The 13,535-nt window shown below is 37.2% G+C and overlaps 1 protein-coding gene and 1 pseudogene across 2 annotated transcripts in view; both read left to right on the top strand.

The window, feature by feature from the left end:
• The first annotated feature begins 3,953 nt into the window (after window positions 1–3,953).
• Window positions 3,954–9,379, top strand: LOC101311494. Its single transcript, XM_004303833.1, has 14 exons — window positions 3,954–4,255; window positions 4,807–4,857; window positions 5,088–5,121; window positions 5,677–5,763; window positions 5,865–5,916; window positions 6,219–6,396; window positions 6,506–6,601; window positions 6,794–6,854; window positions 7,483–7,547; window positions 7,772–7,846; window positions 7,947–8,022; window positions 8,140–8,306; window positions 8,458–8,754; window positions 9,096–9,379. Exons 1-13 carry the CDS (start codon window positions 4,133–4,135, stop codon window positions 8,479–8,481), a joined length of 1,089 nt encoding a protein of 362 aa, XP_004303881.1. The 5' UTR covers window positions 3,954–4,132; the 3' UTR covers window positions 8,482–8,754; window positions 9,096–9,379.
• A 1,736-nt stretch (window positions 9,380–11,115) lies between these two features.
• LOC101291950 overlaps window positions 11,116–13,535 on the top strand; it is a 15,435-nt pseudogene continuing 13,015 nt past the window's right edge. The window contains exons 1-2 of the transcript XR_185124.1: window positions 11,116–11,636; window positions 13,035–13,135. The product of XR_185124.1 is annotated as a callose synthase 7-like (transcript). The remainder of the gene's footprint in view (window positions 11,637–13,034; window positions 13,136–13,535) is intronic.

Genomic DNA, 13,535 nt, shown 5'->3' with positions numbered 1-13,535 from the left:
GCTACGCCATTAAGGTGGACAGACACATATGGCTAGCTAGCATTTTCTATACATACTCTCTCATAAATACATATTTATATTTACCGAAAATCCCATTTTCGGTAACTCTCTCAGAGAAATAAAAGCGTCAAAATTAATTGACGTCAAAACTCCAACAAAAGGAAATGTTCAATCATGAACCATAGCATGCATATTATTTCAAATAAAAGTCCACTCACGAATTAGGCCTAAGCCTGATGTCAATCTGGGGTCTCGTCTGCTCGAGCCTCTTCACGTCCTGTTCCAAATATAATATTAATTTCCCAACCAATATCCAATATTTAATCAAAATAGGCAAAATTACCCGAGAGCCATAATTACGCTCATTATTGCCTAACTTCGATATTCTTACATCGGACGATCCGAACTTAAATATCATACTCCACAGTCGTAAATACAACATCTCCAAAATACGACTTAAATCCAACGGCCGGATTCTACATTAATTACCCGCCAAAAATATCACACTTCGGAAATTCATAAACCTATCCAAAACTCATCCAAAAATTCCATAACTCACTTCAATAAACTCCCCTTAATATTCCAAATTTAACAACATTAAAATCTCCCAACCGGCGGCGGCGCCGCCGGCGGCTCCGCCGGCAGCGGCGGCCGGAGGTCAATTCCGGCGACCTCCAAAACCTATGAAATTTTAACAGCATCTTCCTCTCATCAAGCTCTACAACTTTCATAACTAGCACAAACACCAATTCCAAGCCTAACTAGGGCAATCGATTAAAAACATCAAAAACACCATAAAACTTCCACCTCAAATTTCTCCTTACCTAGCTCAAGAGGGAGGGAGCTGTTTGGAGGGGTTGTTGCACGGGAGGAGGGCTACAAAACCGTACCAAGCTTGCCCGGATTGGTGGCCGGAGGAGGAAATTCCGGCGAAGGAGAGCTACGGCAGTCGGACCTTTCGGGCGGCACCGCTCACTCACGGCGGCGCTAGGGAGGCTGTCACCGGTCTAGAAATGTTGCTGGGAGGGAGACCGACCGAACGGGACCGGTCCGGCGGCGAACGGAGACCGGACGGCGGCGGTCTGGCGGTCGAAAATCCGGCGGGAAAAGAGAGCTCGGGGAGAGAGAAAGGAAAAGAGGGAAGAAGAGAAAGGGAGGAGGAAAAAGAAATGGGTTGGGCCTCCACCGGTCCAACCTATATCAACCCAAATTCCAACAATAAAAACACCCCGAAAAATAATACCCGAATAAAAATTACCTTTTACTAGCTAAAATTTACTATTTTTACCGTCGTCGTATTTTCCTCATACGAATAATCCTCCGCACATAATCGTCCCCGAAACCCCTCTAGGGACCAATTAAACTATTTACTCAATGATCGAGACGGTAAAATTCTTATTATAATCACGCTAGTAAATAAGGTAAAAATATAAGGGTCGGGATGTGACATCGGCCAAACGGAGAGGGGTTATGTGCTGTATATGCACATGCCCACCACCAATCTAACACGAGGCCTTTTGGTGGCTCAGCGGCTTCGGAGGGGATGGGTACTCCGAGGTTAAGCATGTTGATGCTAGAGCAATCCTAGGATGGGTGACCTACTGGGAAGCTGCTCCTGAGCTGCCGGAAACAAAACCGTGAGGGCCGGTGGGCCCAAAGCGGACAATATCGTGTTACGGCGGAGCGGGTCCCGGGATGTGACACATGCATTAAAGATTAAAAACAAGCATCCTAATCATACCAAATATTGACAATCTGGCATATTCGATATACTTCTATATTTGGTAAACTAATGACTCAACTATAGTGTCTTTCAATCATACATTATGTACACATTTCAAGTGCATGGTAGCATCGATCGATCTAATTCGATCAACACACGGGTTTATAAAGATAAGATTAGTGATACCTATTTAAGTGATACAATAAATTTGACTACACACATTTACGTAAATTAATCATGTTTCTTTCTTGACATAACGTCAAGTGGCTAGTCAAGTGGCCTATACTTCAAGTTCAACCAACATTGCCAAAAAAATTCAATTATGTTTGCAAGTTTTGTAATTGGATTTGTATCTCGATTAATGAATGTAAATTTATTTAATTTAATTTTTTACTAAATTTAAAAAAAAAAAAAAAACCACCATGTCAAAGGTGAAGTGAGATTTGCTTTAAAAGGTCCGCGTTTTTGGTTACTTTGTAAACTAGGAGCTAGAAGAAATTTCATAGAAGACCTAGCTGGACAGGTGTGTTCTCTTATATGCTAATATGGGACAATGGACATATCATCCGATGTAATAGTAAATTTTGGACGTTCTATATGCATACTTTTGCAGTGTTGTCTTTACTCCAAAGACTTCGTGTATCTGTTTACTATCCGATCATATATACCATATTTTCAAATGATATATGTTATTGTCGGATGTATTGCATGGGAGATTAGCTCATTACAACAGTAAATTAAAGACAATCCCTACATTATGCACTAAATAGAGTTATCGAGTAGTTTAACATCGATGTATTGTATTCGGTTTATGGTTAAATTTTTTTTACCGCGCGCGTAAATACATCTCAAAACTTTCATTGATGAATTTTCACACACCATTAAGTTTGGGAGAAAGATCAAATCTAAAGAGTTGATACCTAATTAACTAGAGCTTTTAGGGTTATACTTTATAGCAATATGTCTCTAGAACTCCCTCGAGAGTTCACGTCACAAGAGGGAGCACAGACACAACATGAAAGTGTGACAATATATACAAAGAGAGAGATATTTTTCGTGCGTGGTCCAACGAGATCACTCAAGCTTACATTTCTCGTGGCTGATATTGGTCTTTTTTGTACAATGAAATCGTGGAGTCACAATCCTTGTATATTTCTCGTATCAGTCACTTGTGTTGGCATCACATATGCTAGGCAGTTGGCTTTCTAGATTCTAGACGCCGCGTCCATTCAAATGTCACAGTCTTTGTGAGATTGAGGAAGATTATGTTACGATGCTGAATGTGTGATGCAGATATAAGCACCACATGAACCGAACCAACAAGTACTTAATTATTTGTTTCTATAATTTAGTTTTTTTTTTTTTTTTTTTTTTTTGGAAATGAATAATTAGCTAGTTAATCATGGATAATGTTATCTATCTAAAGTGTTAGAATACTAAGTAGCCACCAGATATGCATAATTAAACTAACATCACCTGAACAACCGTAAATCTAACCAACTTGTGTCGGTGATTCGAGTAAATATGAATAGTTTATAATGAATGAAAATGAGATTCATTATATTGAAACGAAACATTTTCACTAGACTTTATATAATATGAAACAGTGGATAAAACAGTTAATTAAGCTACTATTATATTTTAGTTATATAAGAGAAAAATCGAATAGGACTAAATTCTAATTTGATCCCAACTTGCCATAACTACTTTTAATTTAATTTTTTGGTGTGGCGAGTGCGTCAATCTATTAAGAGGTAGAGAAATTACAACTTTATAGTGCAAAAAGCTCACCCATAAGGGCTACGACAAAATCAACGGTTGTTAGAGCATCAAAACGGTTCAAAAACTAAAATAACAAACGAAACATATACCGTAACAAATTATTGAATAAGAATTGAATAAGAACAAACAGAACTAAAGATAATAGTTCAATTTTGTGACAATTAATAATGTTACAAATTCATCGGAACAGAACCAAGACTATCCAGGCTTAACCCGCCATCACTATTTATTTGAGCTAACCCAAAAACTTATATTTTTTTTCCCTACGAATGATCACAATTATGTGAATTAATATGATCAAGAATAAGGAATATGTATAAAAGAGGTGAGTCGGTCAGACCATCAGAGACAAAAGAGGAGGAGTGCAGGTGATGGAGGAGAATCAGGAGATCAAACACTAGAAACACAAAGCTCATTCTGTCTTGTCTTTCTTGTCCGACCCGACCGTACTCTGTTAATGATCCCTCTTATCTCTCTCTCTCTCTATATAAATACATCCAAAATCGATTTTTCCTATTCTCTCTGTTTATAAGATCAGATATACAAACACAGTGAGATAAGAAAAGAGTTCATTTGCCCAGAGAGTCTCTCTCTATTTCTCCGCTGCTTTTGGAAAAAAAGAAGAAGATGATTTTGTTGGAATCAATACTGGAAAAGGGTAATTGCTTCCGTCTGGACTTGCAGTTGCTTATCCTTTACATAGCTCTGGCCGTCTTCAATGGCGCTCTTGCTGCGATTGCGTTTTCTCAGGTCTGCTTATGATTACCCTTTTGTTTGTTCTCTATATTGTTTGTATTTTCCAGCTCTATTAAGCATTTAGTCATCTGGGTTGGTATTATTTGTGGGAGTTTTAATGTTGATTGATGTGTTTTGTGTGGAAATAGATAATGCATTTGTATGCCTTGAGCTTTGATTTGGAGTATAAGGGTTCCACTGGTGTAAAGTAGAGGAAAGATTGGAAATTTTCAAGGAATTGGTATTGCATTGATGTTGTCATTTTTCCCAATTTTGAAACTTTTAGTCGGACAAAGAGAGAAAATGCTTAAGTTGGTTTGTGAGTTATGGAATTTCGAGGGTTATTAGTGCTCTGTGGGTTTGATTTTGATAGTTACTCAACTTTTGAGACAGTAAACACATGTGAGAGCAGATTTTGTTGAAGTTATTGCTCATAGCACTGTCTTTTGTAACTTCTGTTACTGATGTTTGTTTGATGAGTGGATATCTTTTAGTTACTTCCTTGTTTAATTAGTTTCTGCCTTTGCGATTTATAGTAGCGTTTCTATTTTTTTTTTTTTTTTCAGCTGGTCAGGATTCACATGCGCAATCAACAAATTGGATGGACACGCCAAAAAGTAAGGAACATATATTGTGATTTCTGAAGTTGGTTTCTTTTGGATAAAAGAACATCTTCTCCTGGGCAGAAAGCAACGATGTTCTCAACTTATGGGTTCCATGTGAAATGTAGAATTATAAGTTTGTCAATATCGTCCTTATTTCGGGGTTTGTATAGTATATGCAATTCCGATTGTATGTTCTTTCACTGTTTATGAGGGTTATTTAACAGACTTGGTACTATATGCAGGTACTCCACCTCATGATTGGCTGTTCTAACTTGGGTAAGGCTGGATGTTTTTGGTTTGTACTTTGTAACTTTGTTTGGTTCTACTAAGTTCTGGGTTGAATTCATTTCTGTTTGAACACTTCGAGTTTTCAACATGTTTCTATTAAAAAGATTTTTGTTTTTCCTCTGTATCTATCCATAGACACTCTTCAAAAGTTTCCAGAAAGCTTGGATGCTAACTTCTTACATATTTCTCTGTTTAAAGCCCATAATTAAGTGTAATAACTTGGTCAGAAAGTACTAGGAGATGTTTTCAGAGGAAGGACACTGGTTTACTGTATGATAGAGTGAAGTTCTTATATTAACATTTTAGAGATATTCTCGTAACTTTGTGTGCGAAGGGAGTGTTATGGATTTTATTTTAGTTTGGGTTTTGGCTTCATGATGTTAACTGGGAGTTGGTTAACTTCTCATTCATCCTAAGTGTGTCTTGTTCTGTTTGAGTAAATGTGTGTGCTTTATGAAATTAAGAGCCCAGAAAAGATTGTGTGATCAGTGGTCACATTATGTTCGTAATCAAGTTAAACAATCCAATTTTTTTTTTTGGCAGGTTACTTCCTCTATTTTACATCTACACTGATTGCCACTTGTAAGCAGTGGTTTTGCTGGTCTAATGTCTGCGGGTTCATTCTGATGGGTATGTTTAACTTGGTCAAGATAATTGAGAAGAAGCTTAAATGTTTGATCATAAAATTTTTACTCAGTGGGTCACTGATGATGATGGAAATATTGCTGCAGCCTACCCAGAAGTTCTGTTTCTTGCAGCTTTTCTTCTAGTCCTATCCTTTTGGTAAGTTTCCCATCTGTAGGAGTTTTTTTCTTCTTCTCTTTTTTCATGTTGGAATGTTGTAATGTGGATATTTGCTCTTGTTTGGATTCACTTCAGACAAAAATGTTTTCTTCTAATTAATTACTCAAAATTACCAATTCCATTCTTAAGCATTAATAGTATTAACTAGAATAGCATCAAAGATATGTTATTATCTTTTAAATATGTCTAATACCAATGCTCAACTTGTGTAGTAGAAATCTATACAGTTACAGTGTAATTTATAAGGTATACAACTGCTGTTATGGGCAATGACTTTGTAGGGTGGACCTTTGCCATCAGGCAAATGATGAAGAGGAGGAGGATGATGACAGTAATATACAGCATGCCTTGTTGGTAAATTCGCAGAACAAACACCATTCATCAAACACAGATGGTCATAGGATTTGTTGCTCGTTCCCAAGCATTCACGTTGGAAGTCACCAAAAATTTGCGATTGCGGTAGGAGAAATTCAGTTGTATATTCTGTTTCCTTTTATGTCAATTGCAAGTTACAATTTAAAGTAGGTATCTTTTGTAATCTCATATGATGAGCCATTTCTCCCACTAGGTTGTTGGGTTTGTCCTAATCTTGATGATGTCATTTTCTGTCATGATCTGGATTGGTGTGGGGAAGAATTCCATTGATTCTTCAGTAGTTGCTCAGGTATGGAGTATAGTCTATGTTGCTCTTGACTGTTTGAGACATCTAGTATGTAATCTTGTGTATTTTTTTTAATACTTCATGAAGTGCTAGTAATTAATTGGCCTTTTTAGTTTCTGCAACATTTTGATTGAATCATTTCCCTACTAATAACAGGCGATTGGCCTACCAATTATTACTGTAAATATCGTGCAGGTATATGAAGACTTTCTCGCCTTTACAGTCCTTTTTTTAGGAGGTGGATTAGGTTGCTATGGTGAGCGCTGACTACTTTATGTTATGCATTTTTTTATTTTTTTTTCTGGAAGGCCATATTACAATTGTTTCAAAGCTGACCAATATGGCAATACCGTGGCAGTTCCATTCCTAATCTTCTTTCCACTCTTGAGTTCCAATCAAGTATAATTATAAACTTTATTCTGTTGTATCAGCATCATGACTATGAGTTTGTGTGGCGTTTCTCCTCATTATCTCTTGTTCGTTTTTAAGTGGGAATATTGAATCTGTACCTAAATGTTATGCTTAAGGATTTTGAGGTCGACTCTTTTACAAAAACTATTGATTTATACCCGAATCAAGAGATTTGAGGTTCGATTTGAGGTTCAATTCTCGTGGTTATATATTGTTAGAGTTAAAGTGTTTTGGATATTTGGCGTTTTGTATGCCTGTCCTTCAACCATCTCTTTGTAACATTATTTTCTTTGAATAAATTTCACTCGTTTGGTCGAGGTTTTTTATTTATTCATTTCCTTATTTATTTTTATATTTATATATATAAAAGCTTTTGTAAGGTCAGTATTTGATGTATCCTCAAGTGACACCATAGCTTTATATCGCTTTACCGTGTTATCAGAATTTTAACCACACTCTTGTTTCCATTCCAGGCATTCTGCTGCTTCGTAAGTTAAGGAAAGTACGGTCTGAGAAAGCTTCATCTGAAATGTGGAAGGTATTGAACTGACAAATGTTTGCTTCTTCAATTTTTTGTTTGTTTGATGAAATCCTTTTTAAAATCGTCAAAATGCATTGTGCTCTTCTTTGAATAGAAATTCCTACGCGTGCACATGTGATGATGCAATTGCTTACACTGTTGTATGCTGTAAGTATTTATGCACTTGAATTGGCACAGTTCTGCTTCTATTTAGTAAGTTTTGTTGTTTGTACAACATGCAGGTTGGCGGTTTAGCAGTTGCTTCTGTTGTATGCTTTACATCAAGTGCATTAGTAGCTCTTCTTACTGATAAACCTGTAAGTTGTTCATTGGGAACGATCTTACTTACTGCTTTGTGCCACTTCTTTCATCGTTTACCATTTACTTCTTGTTTACCTCACTTTAACTCTTTGCCAGCTATATGATCCTTGGAGTCTGAAAAAAGCATATGGCGGGAAAGCGCTAATTTTCCTGATGCTGTACTATTTTATAGGTAATACTATCTTCCATTTTCAGCTGCTTGCAATTTTGCTTTTCAAGTTTGTCATCAAGTATTTTTGACCAAAAAAAAAAGTTTGTCATCAAGTATTATCTTCCCTTCTATCTTCAGGCTCTTGGGTACCCTCAGCTTTTGTATTGTGGTTCATGAGAGAATTGCCACCCCCAATCACTAATCGCCGACGGGAACAATCAACAACAATTGCATTCATCAGCCACGCTGGAGTGGGGCCACAGCATCCTCGTCAATGGGCTACTGTAACAAGTTCAAATAATCAGGTCTTGTTCTTATTCTATTCCATTGTGCTGACATTTAATCTTGTTTTTTCTCTCCTACAAAGCCTTGAAACTTTTTCATTAAATTACGGGATTCTATCATTTAAGAAGGGAAGACATTCAGACATTAATTTGACTTTTTTGTACAATGCAGGCGTCGCGACCAAGTCCCGTATAAGGAAAACTCATGTAGCTCTCAATGTTATCTTGTCTCTGAAGAAGAGATTTTGAGAATGCTGATGCACAAATGCAAATGTTTCTAGACTAATGCACTGCAGACGAAGTTCAAATGAACATGGAGGCTCACCTGTCATCCTGTACTACCATTTTTACTGCAGACGTGGATCCTACCGACTTTTGCCTTTGGTTCATGTACAGAGTTGTATCGCAGGACTGCTAGAGGCACATTCTGCAATGAATGCTTTCCATCACTGCAAAAGTTAATCATCCTGTGAGTCGTATTATATACACCCAGTTTACATGTAGATGATTCTCATATGGATGTTCGTGATGAGTGTATATTATTGGTACATATATCCTGAAGTAATAAAAGAATGCAGAGCTTTTTGTTGCAGTGTTAAGCATCTCTTTTGAAATTTGAATATGCATCTGTCACTATGGTTTATGATATATTATTCCCAAATGTTTTTTAATTCCCCGAATGGTGTTACTATATTGAAACACTGGGCGCATATTAGCCACCCAGGTTAGGTACATCATGCTTTAGAATTTCAAGAATACATATAGGTGGGTTGTCTAGCCAAACTGATCTATTGGTATCCTCATATGCAGTGTTTGCAAGCCAATGTGCTACCCCTGTTACAGTCTCTACTTGCATGTTGCAGTCATACCTGGTATAGAGAGATTGCAGCTCTAATATCTTGCAGAAGGCCCTCCAATCCAAGATGCATACTTTGCACATCTGAGATGTTTGTGCTGGCTTCCATATAGTCCATTACCACATTGATAATCTTCATTGTTTCAAGCAGCTTTAAACCTGGCACATAATGCCACCTGTTCCGCTGAAGCCGCTGAAGATATAGGGATAGCAAAAACTGCTTTGAAATTCCCCTTTTCATCTCTTAGTACGACCCCCGGTTCTACGGTTCAACCATGACTAATTGAAGGTAAAAAACTGCCGTCGACGTTTAGTTTACATCTCCCTAGTGTTGTAGGCTCGAGCATTGCTTGGTTGTCGATCTGAGTTTGCTTTGACACAGTTCTTGCCTTGTTGAAACGAACCAAGCTAAAGCTCCCAGCATCAAATCATGAGGAGTTTTGATTCGTATTATTCCATAGCATATTGTTCATGTTCTTCCACGAGGACCATATCACCATTATCAATTTAGCACACTTCTCTTTCTTCAAATGCCGTTTTAACCTGAGTAAAAACCACGCTTTTCAGGGCTTCAACAAAGCTTGTCCTCCAAGTTTCGTTCACTTAAAGGAAGACACAGGACCTTTGAGCAACCTCAGGTCGTTAGTTAGTGTCAATGACATCCGACACTAGCTCAAACACAGTTTGGTGGTTTTTGAATCAAATATTGTGATCAGTGAACACTCAGGAATCCATTTGTCTCGCCAAATGTTGACATGTCTACCATCCCCGATACTCCAAACAACACCTGGTTTGAGCACAGGTTTGCATTTCACATTTTCCCCAATTCTTGTAGTGTTGTAATGCTTTATCAACTACTTGCCTCTTAGGTCATTAAAAAAAATAAAAAAACTAGTGTTTTAGCACCTGCCACTACGCCCCTCACATCTTGAAATCTTTAAAGTTAATCATAATCTATTTTCTATTACTTGTGAGTCGTGACTATCTTTAATTATTAATTATTAGTATCTGGCTTGAAATCTTAAACATAAAAAATCGTTACCCGTTGACAACGCCGTTACTTGTTACTCATTACTTGTTGACCATTAGACATTTCCAATTATTCGTTGGCCATTGGTCAGTACTTGTTATGAGCTATATAATCCCTAAATCACTGACAAACATGTGATCCTTACCAGAGATCTTTATAATTTGTTACCTGTCATCCTAAATTGGAAAAAGAAAACGAGAAAAAGAATTCATTGTATTTTTTTTTCGATCCAAAAAGATCTCATAAAATTTGTAATACTTGTAATCATGGAGTACTCTTTATTAGTTATGGGGACCTAGTTCTAGATACTACTTTAGTTTATTTTGTAATGTAATATTGCTTTTGTTGTGAAACCCATTTGGAGATACAAGCTTGATTCTGCTAGAAACATTTAAATGTTAAGGGTATCCTGTATCCACATGTTAAAGGTATAACCTAGAAACCTTTGGTCTCTTTAGGAGATAAAGACAATTCCAAATTTCAATTTATTTCATATAATTCATCTTGCACATAAGAATTATTCATCAGCGTGAATGAGTGCCTTTTTGAACTTATCATCTTTCTCAAATAAGATGAGCTAGACATGAGTTTCTATTGTTAAGAGCCTAATCAGAAGCTATCAAAGAGAGGTAAAACGAGAAATTCTTTACAAAGTTTACGAAATAAATCCATTCCAAGTAAAATGTACACATTTCATGATTACTGATAATAGTTTTGAAAATTTTAACGATCGAGGCCCCAAATCTATTGTAATTCTTGAAGATTTGAGTGCTTTTTGAGCAATTTGGTAAACTTTGGGGGTTTAATCGCAATGAAATATGTGTTCGTACGTTTTCCAATAAGAGTGTTGGTGGTGGCCCGCCGCTCTCTTTCTCCCATGCACAGTTCCCGCCCTGTAAAACTTCCAGGGCGAAGCAAACTCCTCCACCATTTTTAAAACAAAGAAAGAAGCGAAAAAGACCCAGATAGACAGAAAGAGAGAAAAAGCAATGGCGATGGCAGATTTGTTTATCCCTCGAACCTCTCCGCTCTTAAGAAATATAAAGCAAAAGCACTCACAAAAGCTCCTCCAAAACAAAACAAAACAAAAACACTTCCAATTCCTTTCTTGCTTTGAGAGCAAAACCCACTTTGCCCCACTCTTCTCCCAAAGTATCTCCACACCCTTCTCTACATAAAACCCTCCCAAAAAAATGACACCTCTCATTTTCATCAGAATCAGTGAGGAGACTAGTATTGAAGGAAATGGCGAGCTCGAGCGGGACCAAGGCGGTGGACTCGTCGGGGCCGCAGAGGTCGCTGTCGAGGGGGATGACGAGAATGTCTACTAGAGTTGTGGACTTTCCGACGGAGGGCGACGATGCTCTGGACAGTGGAGTTGTGCCCTCCTGCCTTGCTTCTATTGCTCCCATTTTCAGGGTTGCCAATGAGATTGAGAAGGACAACCCTAGGGTTGCTTATCTATGTATGTCAATTCGTTTTTGACCCTCTTATGCTAGTTTAAGTAGTTTTGTCTAATTGGTTAGCGATTTCGTTGTTGTTTTTACTTTTTAAGTTGATAGTAGTGATATTTAGTTGAGTTATGTATATGCAAACGATAAAAGCTTAAACAGTTTTATGTTGATGGAATTTGTTCATTGTTTAGGAAAGGTGTTCCTGCTTAGTTTGATAGTTTTAGAGCAAAGGAATAGGAGTAGGGAAATGGTAGCTAGGTTGATGGAATTGGAATCGAGTTCCTTTGAAGGAAATTATAAGGAATTTTGAAGAATAGTTTTGGGGGACATGATGTTCTTTTGCCTCGATCAGTCCTAGGTACTGGCAAAGGGGAAGAGAAGTGGCTGACGGATACTGTCAATTTAGGGACACTAGTAGGCTTGCAGTTGAGTTGGATATGTGTATGTTCTGAGGATAGACTGCAATTGGGAATCCATATAGCTGGTACTTGTTGTCAGGATTGATGTCTTGTTGATTTATAAAGTTCTCCAATGTGCAAGGCTCTCTTGTTAAAGCAAGGATGCCTTCAGAATGCCTGACCAAAGAGAAGCTGAAAGCTCAGTATTATCCCAAAGTAACTCCAGATTCTCCTCGTGCTAAAGGAATTTCGTATTGTAGCCGAAGATTAAGGTGTAAATAGTTTACAGGGAAGTTCCAAAACTCCCATCATGTGTTTCTTGTCCGCTATTTTGCTTACTTTAGAGTGGTGGGCTACCGAATTGACGCTGTCTACCTGACACTATTCGTGATGTTAGTGGCTGCTTTGAGATGCTCTTCATAATGTTTGGTGGTTGTCTATTGTAACCTCCTTGTAAAGTTGCTTTTGTAGAGTTTGAGATGCAACTATCAATCACTAACAGAGGAAGTTATTTGGAGGGCTAGTGAGTGAACTGTTACTGCTTCTGGACTGTAAACAATAACTAGGAGATGAAAGTATGACTAAGAAAATGAGCTTAGTTTATATTCCGATCATTTCTAAATGAATATATTTATATCTAAAATTATAGAATCTTAATGTTCTTTGCTTCAATATCCTGCTTAATTAGCTTAGAACTATCAGTTTTTGTACCATGAATTTGTATTATGCTTTGAATATGGTAGACAGCATTTCCTTGATGGTAGTTAAAAATGATTCTAAAATGTAGCAAAGACAGATATGATGGGTAATCATAACACCTGTATTACATTTTAAGAAGAGTTTATTAGTTTCTTTATTCAATGAGGATAGAATCTTAGTGTTCTCTGCATATTCTGCATAACTTGCTCTTAAGATTGTATTATATGTTGTGGATCTGGCAGAAAGTACTTCCTTGTTGGGCAGTGGAAAAAGAATTTATTGTCTAGATATTAATATATTTTGTTCAAACAGGCCGCTTCCATGGATTTGAAAAGGCGCATAAAATGGATCCAACATCAAGTGGACGGGGAGTTCGTCAGTTTAAGACTCATCTTCTGCACAGACTCGAAAAGGTACACCTTTAAGTCCTTACTGGTTTCTCATATTCTTTTTCTTATTTGTGAAGAGTGGTCTGATTTGCGGTCTTACTACATATGATTAGTAGACTGAATCTCAATATCAGTAAGACAATGAAACAAGAAAATAAGATTAAACTGTTATTCTATTATACTTTATCAGTTAAATGTTTCACTACTGTTCACACTGCAGAAAATACTTGGATCTGCTAATGTTCTACTTTTGCTTTAGCTTGTAGTATTTAACGTTGTTGGTCTTAGATGGATACTGAACTTGAAAACTTAAACTTAGGAAATGGTCTAGAAATCTACATTAAAAATGCACCATGTGCAAATCAAAATGAATATATGCGGTGAAGAGCTCCTGAAACCAGGGCTTTTCTATCACAATAGACAA

Source organism: Fragaria vesca, linkage group LG6, assembly GCF_000184155.1.
Source record: "Fragaria vesca subsp. vesca linkage group LG6, FraVesHawaii_1.0, whole genome shotgun sequence".
Classification (NCBI taxonomy): domain Eukaryota; kingdom Viridiplantae; phylum Streptophyta; class Magnoliopsida; order Rosales; family Rosaceae; genus Fragaria; species Fragaria vesca.
The sequence above is the reverse complement of the archived record's forward strand: the minus strand, read 5'-3'. Positions and strand labels throughout refer to the sequence as shown.